Source organism: Marmota flaviventris, chromosome 10 (genome assembly GCF_047511675.1).
Source record: "Marmota flaviventris isolate mMarFla1 chromosome 10, mMarFla1.hap1, whole genome shotgun sequence".
NCBI lineage: Eukaryota > Metazoa > Chordata > Mammalia > Rodentia > Sciuridae > Marmota > Marmota flaviventris.
The window spans coordinates 6,338,976-6,355,097 of NC_092507.1; the positions used below are offsets into that span (position 1 = coordinate 6,338,976).

General features: G+C 48.4%; 1 protein-coding gene across 4 annotated transcripts in view; it reads right to left on the reverse strand.

The window, feature by feature from the left end:
- Positions 1-16,122, reverse strand: part of Clstn1 (calsyntenin 1) — a 67,890-nt gene that overhangs the window by 12,398 nt on the left and 39,370 nt on the right. For 2 of the 4 annotated variants that reach the window (XM_071617329.1, XM_071617327.1), the window contains exons 3-9: positions 7,761-7,790; positions 6,481-6,676; positions 5,879-6,087; positions 5,425-5,574; positions 5,132-5,317; positions 3,136-3,384; positions 2,635-2,756 (exon numbers count right to left, since the gene is read on the reverse strand). In XM_071617329.1, the coding sequence (XP_071473430.1) occupies positions 2,635-2,756; positions 3,136-3,384; positions 5,132-5,317; positions 5,425-5,574; positions 5,879-6,087; positions 6,481-6,676; positions 7,761-7,790 (1,142 nt within the window). The remainder of the gene's footprint in view (positions 1-2,634; positions 2,757-3,135; positions 3,385-5,131; positions 5,318-5,424; positions 5,575-5,878; positions 6,088-6,480; positions 6,677-7,760; positions 7,791-16,122) is intronic. The other 2 variants (XM_027947435.2, XM_071617328.1) reach the window with 1 other exon arrangement.

Genomic DNA, 16,122 nt, shown 5'->3' on the forward strand with positions numbered 1-16,122 from the left:
GGCCACTGCCAGAGAGAGGGTTTGCAGGGTTGCTCTGTATGCTAATCTGTCTGCTTTTACATGTCTAAAATTTTTCATAATTAAGTTTTTAAAAATATGTAATCAAAAGAAACTAAACATGAAACACAAAGTAACATGCCTAAAATATCTATTTATGCGAAAAAAGTATTTTTTCCAGATTATACCTTTCTTTAGTTTCTTAGAAAACATAACGGTAAAAGCTTCTGAAAAAATATAATTATTTATGTAAATAACAATTACACCAGGAAGAGGTGAATTCACCACAGTCACACGCTCTTCCCCACTCAAGCTTCTGAATGCTCTTTTTTAAAAATTTTTTAGTTAATGCTGGGATTTGAACCCAGGGCCTTGTGCATGCTAGGCAAGCACTCTACCAACTGAGCCCTTAGTCAGTGCTGCTTAGGTGGCCCTGTCCTCACTCAAACTTCTCTGTTTTTATCTTGCAGCTCTTTTAGAGGACATTATATTTGAGCAACCACAGGTGCGTCTAACCAGGCCAGCCTTTGCCCATGAACTCCAGGAGCTAAATAAAATCAAGCTAGGACAATAGGGACTGGCCAAAGATTCCCTTCTTGTCCAGTCCTGAATCAAGAGAAGAAATGGTCAGCTCTGATTCTGAGAAGGCTCTCTCAGATGACAGTGTCCTCTCATTTCCTGTAACACGTGGATTTTTGTGTAATATTTGCTTTTTATCACAGCAACTATTGGAAAATTAGCTTTGCAGAGAAACAACATCATCAAAAGGAATGGGACATGATCTAATATCAAAACTGTTTACCACTCAAGCTAGTGGCTCAGGCGGGTTTGACCGATGTCAAAATTGCTTGAAAGTTTAACACATGCTATGGTGCCAAAACTGCTGAACGGCCACCGAACAGCTCTGTCACCCTGGGGATCCTCAGCATGATGTGGTAGCCTAGGCCTCAAATAATGAACGAGTGAACAAATACAAGTATCTCAATCCAATTTTTCAGCAAGTGCTCCTTATATAACAGTATGTTGAATTTAAAATGTGCAATTTTTATATCAATATTATACATATAAATACACACATGGAACAAACTTGAGGCTTTCAGTGAAATGGAGTTAAAGAGATTTAATTTACTATCCTTTTAACCACAGACACAGAAATAAAATCATAAATATATTCTGACTAGGGCTGGGGTTGTGGCTCAGTGGTAGAGCACTTGCCTAACATGTGTGACGTCCTGGGTTCGATCCTCAGCACCACAAATAAATAAAGTTAAAAAAATCCATTTATATATAATAAAAAATATTATATATACATTATATATATATATATATATATATATATATTTTTTTTTTTTTTTTCTATTTACACCAGCCATGTGCAAGGTTGCAGTAGCTAGTTTCTCTTAAAAATTGCAATTAAGATGCCAAAAACATAATATCGGAGAAAAGACAGCCTTTTTAACAAATGGTGCTGAGGAAACTGGTTACCATATGTGGAAGAAAGAGACTACAACTTTATTTCTCACCCTGCAAAAAAATCAACTCAAAATGGATCAAAGACCTAGGAATTAGACCAGAAACCATGCAACTCCAAGAAGGAAACAGAGGGTCAACACGCCAATGTGGGCAAAGGCAATGACTTTTTCAGTAAGACACCTAAAGCTCAGGAAATAATGCCAAGAGTTAACATGTGGGAAAGGCATCAAATTAAAAAGCTTCCCCACAGCAAAGGAAAAGAATGCGAAGAGAGAACCGGCAGAAAGGCCGAAAATCTTTGCTAATTACTCTCCTGGCAAAGGATTAATATCTAGAGTCTATTAAAAAAAAACTTGACACCAAATAACAACCTAATTAATAAATGGGCAAATGAATTAAACAGACACTTCTCAAATGAAGAAACACAAATGGGCAACAAATAAATGAAAAAATGTTCAACATCATTAGCAATTAGGGAAATGCAAATCAAAACTACACTGAAACTTCATCTCACACCAGTCAGAATGGTGGTCATCAAGAATACAAATAATAATAAATTCTGGAGAGATCACAGAGAAAAAGGAACACTTTTACACTGTTGGTGGGACTATAAACTAGTACAACCACTACGGAAATCACTGTGAAGGTTCCTCAAAAGACTAGGCATGGAATCCTATGACCCAGCTATTTCCATTCCTTGGTATTTATCCTGAAAAATTAGTCATTACAGTGACACATGTTTACAGCAGATAAAGACAATGTGGTGTATGTACACAATGGAGTTTTATTCAGTCATAAGGAAAAATGAAATTATGTCATTTGCAGGAAAATAGATGGAACTTGAGACCATTATGTTAAACTCAGAAGGTCAAGGGTCATATATTCTCTCTCGTATGTGAAAGCTGAAGGAGAGAAAGGAAAAAATAGGTGGGTGGGTCTCATGAAAATTGAAGGGAGAACAGTAGGGTAGAGGAAAGGGACCAGGGGGAGGGAGACGGAGAGGGAGGGAGAAAGTGCTGGGGAGTAATTTTGACCAAATTACATGGTTATATTATGTACATGTAGGAATATGTAACAACAAATGCCATTGTATACAACTATACCACACCAATAAAAAATGTGGAAAGAGAAAAAAATGTAATTGATGAGTCTTTCTTTGCTCACCTGATTCAACTTCCAGTGAAATTCTGCAGGTTTATACTTCCTCTCCTCAGCAGGATCCTGGCGGAGGAGGAAAACCAGCCGGCACCCATGGACATACAGGGAATAATGGTGTCGGTTCATATCTGCAAGACAGTTTCTTTGGGTAAAATGCCAACTTAAGATCCTCGAGAGGAACCACAGCTGTTTCTTTAATTTATTCTGAAGACACAACTTTATCTGCATAAATGAACCCTCCAGATGGGCCATGGAGGGTTTAGGAACAAATACACTCGGGCGTTACTGAGCAACTGTGCCCGTGGTAACTGCTGACGATAATCCACCGAGCAAAACTAATGAAGCCCTGAATGCTGATAGGGTCTCTAGAGGACAAAGTGCCCCTGGCACAAAGGGTGTCCGTAGACCGACCAGCTCGCCTGAGGCTCTGGGAAGGAAGGGCACCTGCCTCCAGAGGCCACCCCCCAGACCCTGGACAGCAGCAGTGTCTTCAGAAAAGAAACCTACCTGTTTTGTCTGAACTGCAAAGAATCGTCTCCTTCCTCCTGCCAAAAGGCCCGTGCCTCATCCACACGGAGATGGTGAAGGGCTCTCTGGGGCTGAGAGAAACAAGGCCGTCGGGGACCCTGACTGCCTGGGTGCCGTTGAACTCAAACACCTGGTCGCTGTCGTGGCCGTTGTCCGTGGGGAGGCCCATGGTCCAGTTCACAGAGCTGCTGGGGGCAGGGAGCAACTCGGCAGTGCCAGTGGCAGCCCCTAAAACCACACCACACTGACCGTCAGTTCAGCGTATGCCCACAGCTCCAGGGGGCCAAGCCACTCCAAGAAGCTGGCTTCATCTGCTGCTGGACGACTTGCTGGTCCTGGTTTACTCTTCTTCACAAATGAAGGACTGTTAATTACCCACCCAAGTACGTACAGCACTTGTGTGTCAGCATTAGAGAGGCCTCCTTGAAGTGTGCACACATGCAATCAACTCTGCTAAGAACGAGGCCTGCCATGCACACAACACACCCACGCCCCCACACACCCACACCCCCACACACCCCTCCAGTTTCTTCTACAGCCTGATTTTAAACAGGTAGGCTGCTGTCACTTAGCCCCTCTCCCTGGGGACACCGAGGCTGTTTCCAATTCCTTCCCATCATCAGCCTCTCCTTGATGAGCATTTGTGTGGCCCCATGATTATGCTCCAAGGATAAATTCCAGAAATGGAATTACCAAGTCAAAGAATAGGAAATGATCCTACAACTGTCGTCATGTATTGCCAAGGTCAGGTGTTTTTTTTTTCTTTTCTTTTCTTTTGGGTGCTGGGGATGGAGAGCAGGGCCTCACACAAGCTAAGCATGTACTGTGCCACTGTGGTTTTCCCCAGCCCCCAAATTTTCTTTTAAGTTTGTGTACTGAAAAAGATCTTTCACACTCTCTTGGTTGCTTGGTCCTCGACCCCTGTGTGGTTGGTCTGGATTGGCCTAGTCTTTTGAGTAACCAGAGATCTCAATGCAAATCCTAGTTATGCTACTTCCTGAAACGTGTCACTGGACGAGCTACTTAACCTCCCTTGATCTCAATTGATTCCTCCGTAAAAACACAGTCAATGCCGCCTACTCAGTGGGCCTATTGGGAAGGCTAAGTTAAAACCACATGAAGTACCTAGCATAGGGTAAAACGCATGCCTGAATTTAAAAATTAAATCCTTCCTATTCTGCCTTTCAGCTGTTCTACTAAGAAGATGTGGATTTAATACCACAAGAAACAGTGGTATTAGGAGAAAGGAAACAAGTTTTGCATGCTGTGCAGATATGCAGAGTTTGACATGTAAAACGTCCCCAGCCTCTTAGTCTACAACCACACAAGTACATGACTGTGAACATTTGGGCTCAGAGACACGAACACCTGTGTCCTCCTCACAGGCATGCCGGCAGAGTGTGATTCTCTCCTTCCACATATTTACCATTTAACAATTCTGATACTTTGGTTTTGCTTTTTTGTTGTTTGTTTTGAGATAGGGCCTAAGTTGTCCAGGCTGATCTGATCCTCCTGCCTCAGCCTCCGGGGTCCCTGGGATTATAGATGAGACCACCATACCTGACTGTTCTTGTTTTGAGACTACAATTTGCTCTATTGCCCAGGATGGCCTTGAATTCTGGGGCTCAAGGGATCCTTCTGCCTCAAGCTCCTGAGTGGCTGGAACCACAGCATGCTACCAGGTCTGGCTCATTCCTGTGTCACCCTTATTTGGATGACTCAATGTATGTTACTATCTTCAACTCCGTGGTTCTTAGATGCACATACACCTAGCATCCTGGATGGACTTCTAGGGCTTACGCACTCCCTGGAGTGCGTAATGATGTTCGGGGTGAACATCATCCAGCAAGGCAGCAAAAGCCATTTTGGAAGCTAATCTGTTCCCTCATCACTATCCCACAACACACATGGGTTCTGCTGCAGCGTCTTTCACCCTCCCTGGGGAAGGACAGCTTGGGGACACAGGCCTCCTTACCACAGAGCCGGTGAAGGGACTTCTCAGAGTAGGTGTCTCGGTCGCAGCCCTTGCCGATATGGCTGGTCTCCAGCTCCACGGTGGCCTGCACGGAGGCAACCGGCGCGGCACACGTCTCCAGGTGGATGTTCGGGAACACAGCCAAGGTGCCCGTGCCAGGCTCATACTCCACCCGGTCACTCCAGCCTGGGCGACCATTGGTGAGGGAGGAAAGAAGGGAAACACACACTTAGGTTCCCACGGAACCCAGGTTTCCAGAACAGGCCTGAGGGTGAAGGGAGACTGCCGCTCACCTTGCCACCCAGGGGTGCAGGTGGGCTTGATGCTGATCTTCACCAGAGCATCTTCCGTGGCTCTTTTCTTCCCACAATCATAGGCTGTGACGGTCAGCTTATACTGACGCTCCTTGCCGTAGTTGAGCTTCTCTGTGTTTTTTATATAACCTGGCAGTGGAGAAAACAACAACAGAGAACCATCGTCACCCTGGTCCACATCCTCGAATGAAACACAAATGGCAAGTGCATTAAGCCACCAAGGCCAACCCAGGAAGAAGCTCAGGCTGGAGACCACTGACCCGCAGTCTGTCCTGCCTGGCTGTAAGCAACATCCACCAGCAGCATTACAAAAGGGCTGAGACCAAGGTCGCCATGACAGAGTAAAAGTGGAGGCTGAGGCACAGCGGTTACAGGCTGGCGGAACATGAGGCCACCAGGCCGGGGCCCTGCTCTGGGCAGCCCCTGTGCTCACCATCCTTGTCCACGGTGAATGGCACATCCGGGGTGACGATCTCATAGCTGCAGATCTGGCTGAACTGCGGGGAGCAGTCTGCGTCTACGGCCTCCACCCTCAGGATGCTGTCGTACTGCTTCCCCTCCGTGGCCGTGGCTTTGTAGGACTTCTCCTTGAATACGGGCGCGTACTCATTCACATCGTTCACCTGAATGTGGACAGTTGCTCTGGACAAAGGGGGGGGAAAGCTGGGTTTTGGGGTTTTGTTCTGTTTTTTACCAAAAGGATACCAATCCTGCCCCTCCTCTTTTTTTGTGGCTCTGGAGACTGAACCAGGGGCACTCTACCACTGAGGCACCTCCCCAGCCCGGGCCTTGTTTCTTTAACAGCGTATTTGGTGGGATAAAATTACTCATTCATTTATTTTTCAGAACCTGCTACGGTACATGGTGGGCTCTGGCTAGGAGCTGTGCATGAGGGCGGACCAACCCTGACACAGCGCAGACCCCTAAGGGTGCCTCTGCCTTAAATCCCTACACATGGGCAGCCTGGGAACACGGCAGGGCTGCCTCCTCCTCACGTGCACGCTCTCTGGGGCTCTCCCACTGCGGCCTGCTTACTTATGAGACTTTTTCACGCCAGTGCCGTCGGGACCCTTCCCGCAGTCGTAGGCCTGGATGGTGAACGTGTAGTCCTTCTGCAGCTCACAGTCCAGTTTCTCTTTCGAGCGGATTATTCCCTCACCCGTGGATTTATCCACTACTACTGCATCAAAGGGGACATTCTGCCCGTGAATTTTAAAGCCACAAATCTCACCTGGGGAGTCAAAGCAGAGCAGGTTAGAACTGCTGCCATGGGAACCCACGGCACATGCCAACCTCCCCCAGAGAAAATAAACAATAATTCTGCAGCCAGGGGGTTTGGAGGGTCCGTGGACAAAGCAGGGGGCACTGTGCTTTTAACACGGGTGAGTTCGGGGGCTTTAGTAAAAAGAAAAAAAAAAGCAATCTGGCTTTCCAAGCAACTTGTTTACTTTGCATCCATTCATGCAGGAACACAGAGAGGAGACAGAGACAGGCATTCCACAGGAGCACTGAGGAGTCTCTTTAGCAAGAGCCCAGGCCTGAGCACCAGGGCTCCCGGCCACCCGAGGCGGCAGCTCTTTGGATTTGGACCAGAGAGAGGATAAAAAGCAGTTAAGTGTTGAGAGAGGAAGAAGTGTGAGATATAGGACCAGCACCGTAATACAGAAATTCTGTCAAGAAAAAAAATCATAAGAACCAAGTCTTCCTGTGCAATGAGCCTGGCTAAAATTAGGGAATCAAAACAAGCCGCTGGAGAAGGTAGAAATACCAACTTTCAGGCATCCATTTCAACAGCCGTCACCGGCTTCTGTCCTGGGAGCTCGGCTAGGTTCCCTTTATCCTACCACACCTGAAGAGAGACCCAGCCAGGGACCAACCACAGCGACACTGGCTCAGAAGCGTCATGAGGAGCTCAAGGGCACGTCTCCACATGGGCCCGTGGGAGAACAAGCGTGAATGTTCTGACATGTATTCGAAACTCCACAAAACATATTTCACACAAAAGTAAGACTGAATTCCTCCATGATTCCAACAAATAGAAAATTGTTATGAAGCAAATCTCTGAGGTTGAATTAACAAAAAAAATGCACGGTGCTGTCTGTGTGGTTCAAATGGATGTCTGATTTCCAGATATTTCTAGCCAAGGTCTGGCTACACACAATTTCCGTCAATACATTTTAAAATAGCAACAGAGTAGGAGAATAAAGGAGCAAAGGAGCATGACAGTTGCTTCTGTTTAAGGGCTGATTCCCAATTTTAAAAACAAAGTTAGTGGGTTAATATTCAGTAGAGGGAAACAAAGAACCCTTGATCACCTTCTTTGGTGACTGTCACCTCAAAACTCTCTAAAGGGAGAAAAGATAAACCCATGTCAGTAACTCAGGAAAGAGTGAAGACGGAACAATAAGGAAATAAAGTCAAAGATGAACACGTCATATTGAAAAGCTCGACACACGATTTACAATGCACTCGGTGCCAGATGCTGGCACTGCTACCGCAGACCCATCCTCAGCGACAGGCTGAGCCCACTTACCGGGAGCTACTCAGGAGAAAGGCTGTGCGAGCTGGCCTGACACCCCCAGGTGTCTTCAGGATTTCCTTTTAATGATACTTTGATGATGATTATGTGTTTCCATTTTCCAGCTGTTCTCTTAGCTGGGATCTGGTAATATTCCCCTCATCATTAGGTTTAATGAAACCGACATTTGGAGCCAAAGGTTTTACCCTTTGTTCTGACTAATAGCCAGGTCTTCCCATCTAAGCACCCAACCAAGGCGACCAACAGCCCTCTGCGATGGAACACCAGCCTCACTGGGCAGAGGCCAGGCAGAACTGGCCATTAGTTTTGCTCCATGAGAACTCCCTTCTCCAAGGTCAACACCGACCCTGCCAGCCTCCCCATGACCTGGAGATGGGCAGCATGCAGCCCCAACCAGCCTAGCCGTCACAGGCAGAGCCCACCTCCTCCTCTGCCAGAGGGAGTGCCCCTCCTTTTCGAACGTCACCATGGAATCCCCTGAACATGGAATCCACTGCTCCATTTTCTTGTGTTTTAAAGGTTTTAATAAGGTGTCATGTAGTCTGCAGTGTTTTATGACTTGCTTCCTCACAGCCTGGGCACCTAAGACTCACTCATCCTGTGGACCGCCAAGAACGGCTGGTGACTCTCACTGCCACTCGGTGGCCACAGCCTGCAGGGCAAAACAGGTGGGGTGCACCGCTGCTGTCACAGAGCAAGCGTTCTCCATCATGTCAACACACTGCAGTCCCAGGACTCTGCTGCACAGGAACAGGACAGTCACGGCAGCTCTGTCCAAGCTTGCTGCTCACATGCAGGAGACCCCTCAGACCCGCCCTGCCCAAGGTGGGAGCCGCTTGGCTAAAATTCACATTAAAACAATATTAAGTCTTCAGTTCCTTGGCCATGCTGGCCACATCTCAAGTGCCAGCTAGCCACGTGGGGGGTGGGGATAGACGTGCAGCACCCCTCTCCCCGCAAGGTCCAAGGGACGCCTGCCCTGGAGCAGGGCTCTGCACAGTGCAGTTTCTCGGCCAATTTCACTCTGTCCTTGTATTTGAATGGCCTGTGTTCTAAGAATGTTTTTTTGCCTTTTTAAACAATATTTTATAACATGAGAAAACTTTCTAGTGAAATCAAACTTCAGTCTCCACGAGTAGCATTTTATCAGATCATGGCTGTCCTCTGTTTAGGTCGGGCCTCGGGCTCCTACCACAGCAGAGCTTGCTCCAGATTTACAGAGTTGCAAAACACCTGGTGGCCGGCAGGGCCCAAAGCAGCCCAGCAGAGCTGCTTCTGGCCGGTGCCCAGGCTGGCATGGCTGGCACACCAACTATGCCGACTGTGAAAATACCTAAGGAGCTGTGAGTGCCGCTGCTTTTTCCAGCAGACTTTCCTGGAAAGTCTGCCGACCCCTGCTCTAGAGATGACCTGTGAGCAGACCTGAAGGTCGAGGCGACGCCCAGCAGCTTTCCGGGTTGTGCTAATTCACGATGCTTACACTCTTTGGGTGTACATGAGTATCCCATAATATGTTTTAAAATAACTCAAATTGCCCAGAGAAAACTCAGTCTGACCTGGGGTTGACTTTTCTAGAGAAAACACAGTGAGGCAGCTGCCTATCATCTGAACTGGCGTTATTGACCACGGCTGCAGTGTTTTCCTGACCAGAGCCACCAGGCCTTTGGTAGGCATGGATTAAGCCCCCTGTGATTAAACATCTGGCCTGAGTGGGGCCACCAACACAAAGCAATGCCACATGGGGTTCAAAGACACTTGCCACTTAAGCATAGTCTTTTTATTTGGAAATGAGGTCTCACTATGTTGACCAGGCTATGCCCAAGTAATCCTCCTGCTTCAGACTCCCAAGGAGCCAGGACTAGAGTGTGCTGACCTTGACTGACCATGGGTCAACCAGGAGGGACAGAGCTGTCTGCCAACAGAGGGAAGCCCTTTTCATCTTTCTTTTGGGATGAGGGGTAGGAGTCTGGGGTGTAGAAGGGCACTGGATGTTTCAACTGTAGACTCCAAGTGTGCAGGGAACACTTCATTGGTAAAATAGTGTCTGAGTAGAGACCTGAGAAAATTAAGGGAGCAAACCCCATGATTCTCTTGGAAAGAGAATTAGGTGCAAAGGCCCTGAGGCAGGAATGAGGAGGTCTTGCTGCTGGCTCCATGTGGCTGCTGACCTGAAAACAAGTCTATCAGAGGGCCCAGACAGTGGCCTGAGTAACCCAGCAAGGGACGCCCTCTGCCAATCTGGGAAAGGCTGGGAGGGAGGCCTGGGGAGGACGGGAGCTGGGCTCTGGTTCTGAGCATGAATTGTATTGCAATATGTTGGGGGCAGTCTTGGGACAGTGACTCAAAGTACGACCCTCAAATGTAAGAACATAAAATCCCTGGAAACATCACGGAGTTCCAGGCTGCTCTCAGGATCTGCTCCATTCATAGAAAGACAGGCAGAACGTGTAACTGCATCTTTCCCACATTTCCCTGTGATTTTAAGGATTTAAGCAGCTACTTCAGTGGGCTCCACCCACAGGATTTGGTGCCTCAAATACGCTGGGTCCTATTAAACCCGAGCGAGGCCAGGTCCTTTGCCTGTGATGACTGATAAACCACCAGCCGGCCGGCAGCCTCAAGAGCAGGACAGCCAGGGTTTGGCCTTGGGCAGACTTGGGTCTTCCACGGCTGAGAGCACCACTGGGCCGAGGCAGCCTTCTGTCTGCCCAGGACTCTGACTATAATGGGGCAAAGATGGGGGGGGGGGTGAGCAGCGAGACCTGAAAAGGAGGCGCCAGGGTTGATTATAGGGAAGGCAGGACTTGAGGACCAGCTGGAGCAGAGGCTGCATCTGGGCAGCCCATAGGTCTTGGCTCCCCAGACGCGGAGGGAGGAAAAGGCTCGGGGAGATGCTCAGGGCTTGAGTTACTCACCCTGGCGTCCCGCTTGTCTGGAGTACTTAAAGCCAAGCCCAGGTGTGGCTTCACCCAGACACCTCCACGCCCCCTCTGACAGTCCTAATGTGACTAAAAGGAACTCACAGCTCCTTAGGTGTCTTCAGTCAGCACAGTCGGCGTGCCAGCTGTGCCAGCCTGGGTGCGGACCAGACCCTCCAGGCTCCTTTCCTTGTCCATCTCCCCTCCTCCTTAGCTCCTCTGATCTCATCTAAATAACCAAAGAGGTTTTAACTAGAGAATTTTTTACAAGCAAAACATGAAGAGTGTGAAGCACAGCCGAGACCTGCCTTCTCCACCCGGTCATGTAGGGGCTCTCAGCTGCTGTTGGCACCAGTCTTCACTGCCTCCTCTGTCCCCTCCAGGTTCCCTAGCATCAAGCAGCCTTGCCGCTCTTCCCACGTCCTCTTCCTATCTCAGGTTGGCTCCAACCCCACTCTCTTCCCCAAGCAGCAGGGCTCCCAAGCCTCTCCCGGGCCCTGGGCACCCTGCCTTTACAAGGATATGGTTTCCTTTGCTCCTCAAGAAGTTCCCGGTGCTGGTTCTAGTTGAGGTGCTCTGGTTGCAAGCAACAGAATCTCGTCTATCTAACTTAGGCAAAAGGGAATCTATTGGAATGTCATTGGGAACTCATGGAATTGACTTGGGAACAGCCAAAAACCAAGGCGAGCTTAGAGACAGGGACCAAGACGGTTCCACAGAACTTGGACAGACAGAATGGAACCACAACTACTCCAGCTCTTTGCTGCTCTGCCCAATCCTCAGAGTTAAGGAGGGAGCACCTGTTCGGCCTGGCTGGGGGAAGAGGAGAAGGAGCAGTGGACCCACTGATTTGTACCCACCGGGAAAGAGACCGGGAGTGTTAAGAAGTGGACATTGGCAGCAGGTGTCCTCCACAATGTCCCTGCTACACCAACTACCTTCCCTGATCCTCTCTGCTCTGCTTGGCCTTGGTGACCTTTGGTGGCTTTGGTGACCTTTGGCGTCCTTGCTTGCTGGTTTAATGGGGACAAGCTCACATGTGGCTTTGTCAAGCCACCCTAAATGCACAGTAGTGATAACTACACCCGCACCCCTAAGGGTTTCTCTCTCACCAGCTCCCCACTGATAATGGCTGCCCTCAAATCTGTGCCAGGAGCTACCCAGGAAGCCTGTAAAGCTGTGGTGTCCAGCCTTCCCCACATGTTCAGACCCAGACACTCTCGGGCTAGGTACAGACATACGTGTTCTTAGTGAGCGCTGCCTCATGGCTCCAGTGTATAGCCTGCAGAGTTGGAGAAAAAGGTCCATCAGTGTTTCCCAACATAGCTGGCGGGTGCGGGTGCTCAGGCTATGCCTGGAAGTGCAGACCCACGTGGGCAAGAGCAGTCGGGAACCTGCACTTACCCAGGGCCCAGGCAATTTGGAAGCAGTCTTGGAAATCATGTGCACAATTCGCCCTGTCTATCAGGCTCAGCAGCCCGTAGGCACTCATGTGGACGCCCATCATTTGCTCCTCCAGGACTGGGCCAAGCAAGCCCTGCCAGGTCCCACCCTGGAGTCGCTGACTTACCTTCTTAAGTCACATCATCTTGGCACCAAATCGCCAGCACCCATGCCCCTGGTAACACTGCCAGTGCTGGTCCTGCACTCCTACCCAGACTACCAGTGGCTCTGGGAGCAGAGACCAACTTCATGCTTTTGTAAGTGCTCTGGAAGATCTAGCCTCATTCAACGAACATTTCATGGTCACTGAGCCCACACCTGTCCTGAGAGGTGACTGCCATCAGGCACTGTCCACATAGAGCAGCTGTCCTGGCCCCAGTACCTCCTCAACTGCCGCACTGGAGTCTTGACTCCTAATAGGCTCAACCATATGACACGTCAGCCTTTTCAAATATCTTTGTATTTTTAACATACAAAATGACAATTCATGTGGCTCAACCTAACACATCCAATTCACTGCTGCAAACGCAACTTCAGCCCAATGGCTGAAAAGCAAACCCGGGCAGTGGTGGAGGGTGATGAGCCCAACTGGCAACGCTCGGGGCACCAGAGTCTCAACATGTGGACAGAAGTGCCAGGTCTTCGGAGGAGGGGATGTCAGTGAGAATGGAGCTCCCACGCTTTCTTTTGGATTCTATTCATAACATAACTGTTTGGCCAATTTTGTACAATATCCACATCTGGAAAGGCAGGAAAGGCAGGCGTAGACTCCCTGCTGAAGGGAAGAGGAGCTCAAGGGGACCAGGGGATGAGGCGGATGCCCAGTCCCCTGATTCGGGCAGAACACAGCTTGTCCTTTTGTTTTGTTTTTCTGTGCTGGGGACTGAACCCACAGATGCTCAACTACTGAGACGCATTCTGCTTTTTTTTTGAGACAATCTCACTAAGTTGCTAAGGCTGGCCATAAACTTGTGATCCTCCTGCCTCAGCCTCTCAAGTCACTGGGATTACAGGCCATTTTCTCCTGCTGTCATGCAGCCACCACACCCAGCAGAGCCAGTCACTTCAGAACAGTAACACCAGGACTGCACACATGGATCACACTTCAACTCTCCATTAAGTACATGAAATGTAAAATGAATTTTCTTACATCTACTCAGACTTTTAGCAGACTAAGGAAAGGGGAGAGAAAAATAGAGAAAGTCATTTAAATGTCCTAAAATACTTGACAAACATCGAGACTTTGTTCCCTTAGTCTCACCCCACAGAAACAATCTGGGATCGATTCTCCCTCAGTATGTGATCCTGAGCCCGGCACAGCTCTGCGACGAGGCGCCCGACACTGCACATGCGCCTGCTGCGGGCTCTGACCGGGGATCCCCACAGCTACCCACACAGCATCCCCTGGAGGGATGGGACAAGCCACCAGCAGGTGCAGGGTTTGGAAGCCAACAACACAGGGCCAGCAGCTGACCCAAGGCTAGGGGACCCCCAGGCAGCTCTGACTGTGAGCGTGTGGCTATGGCACACTCATGGGCCCCTCACAGACACCAGGGGTGGGCTGTGGCCTCCAGCTGTCAGGCCCACAGGCCCACTGCCAGCCACTGTGCTCATCTCGAAAATGGGAATGGTGAGGGCCGAGCCCACGAGGCTGCCAGCAAGAACCTGATGAAGTCGCTCTCAGGAAGCCCCTGGAATGCCCAGCCACGCAGTCAACCCTCACAGGTGTCAGCCCTCACCTCATCACAGGCCTCACTCAGCTTCACTGCCAACAAACACCCAGCTGAGCCAAGGTACAGCACTGAACCTGGCCTTGTCTCACACAAAACACCCTTTTAAGAAACCATATTAAGAACTGTGTAGGGGGGGCTGGTGTTGTGGCTCAGAGGTAGAGCACTTGCCTCGCAAGTGTGAGGCCCTGGGTTCGATCCTCAGCACCACATATAAATGAATAAAGATATTGTGTCCATCTATAACTAAAAAAAATAAAAAAAAAAAAAAAAGAACTGTGTAGGGGCTGGGGCTGAGTGGCAGAGCGCTTGCCTCACACGCATGAAGCACTGTGTTCAATCCTCAGCACCACATAAAAATAAATAAATAAAGTTAGGGGCTGGGGATGTGGCTCAAGTGGTAGCGCGCTCGCCTGGCATGCGTGCGGCCCGGGTTCGATCCTCAGCACCACATTCAAACAAAGATGTTGTATCCGCCAAGAACTAAAATAAATAAATAAATATTAAAATAAATAAAATTATTGTGTCCAACTACAACTAAGAAAAATTTAAAAAGAATTGTGTAGAAAGATGAAAAGATATTTCTAACAATGTTAAGTGAAAATGGTTTGGGGGGGCTTTTTTTTGGTACTAGGAATTGAACCCTGGGCACTTAACCACTGAGCCCCATCCCCATTCCTATTTTTGTATTTTATTTGGAAACAGGGCCTCACTGAGTTAACTTAGGACCTTGCTAAGTTGCTGAGGCTGGCTTTGAACTCGCGATACTTCTGTCTCAGCCTCCCAAGCCGCTAGGATTTTAGGTGTGTACCACCACCCCTAGCTATTTTTTTATGCACTGGGATTGAACCCAGGGGTGCCCTACCACTGAGCCACATCCCCAGCCCCTTTTATTTTTCATTTTGAGGCAGATTCTCACTAAATTACTGAGGCTGGCCTTAAAGTTGAGATTATCCTACCTTAGCCTCCCAAAAACTGGGATTACAAACATATGCCATGGCACTCGGCTCTGAAAATATATATATATTTTTTTATATTTATTTTTTAGTTATCGGCGGACACAACATCTTTGTTTGTATGTGGTGCTGAGGATCGAACCCGGGCAGCACGCATGCCAGGCGAGCACGCTACTGCTTGAGCCACATCCCCAGCCCCTGAAAATATATTTTAAAAAGATTCCACTATTAATAATAAACCTTCTAGAAGGAGATGCTGGTTGACGGCTGAACAGTCTGGTAAATACCGTATACTAAAAAACCAATGGATGAGCCAGAAGCGGTGACACAAGTTTGTAATTCCAGTGTCTCAGGAAGCTGAGGCAAGAGGGTCACAAGTTCAAAGCCAGCCTCAGCAACTGAGCAAGACCCTGTCTTTTTTTTTTTAAATTTATTTATTTAAAAAAAATTTTTTTAGTTGTAGATAGACACAATACCTTTTTATTTTATAAATTTATTTTTACGTGGTGCTGAGGATCGAACCTAGGGTCTCGCACGTGCTAGGTGAGTGCTCTACCGCTGAGCCCCAGCCCCGGCCCAAGATGCTGTCTTAAAATAAAAAAATAAAAAGGGCTGGGGATGTGTCCCAGTGGACACATCCTGGGCTCAGCACCCCTGGGCTCAATCCCCAGTACCCAAAACAACAACAACAACGAATGGATGGATGGCAACAGCAAAGAGTGGCTTCCACAGTACACACATCTTGTGTCCAGAAAAGAGAGGCGAGGAAGGAACATAGACGAGGACTGCTCCACGAAGACCTCCAGAGGAAGGGCTGGGCCGGGGCTCAGCGCAGAGCGCGCGCCTAGCTCGGTGAGGCCCGGGGTTCGGTCCTCAGCACCACATGAAAATAAATAAATAAAACAAAGGTATGTGTCCAACTACAAATAAGAAAAAAAAAATTAAACAACAACAACAAAAAACCCTCCAGAGGGAAAACAATGGCTTATTTGTCTGCTATGGCAAAGACAATCCAGCTACAACTGTGGCTTGGGTCTAAATTGCTTCTCTGTGTAGTTTTTTTAAAATCCGAATATGTAATTCTTATACAT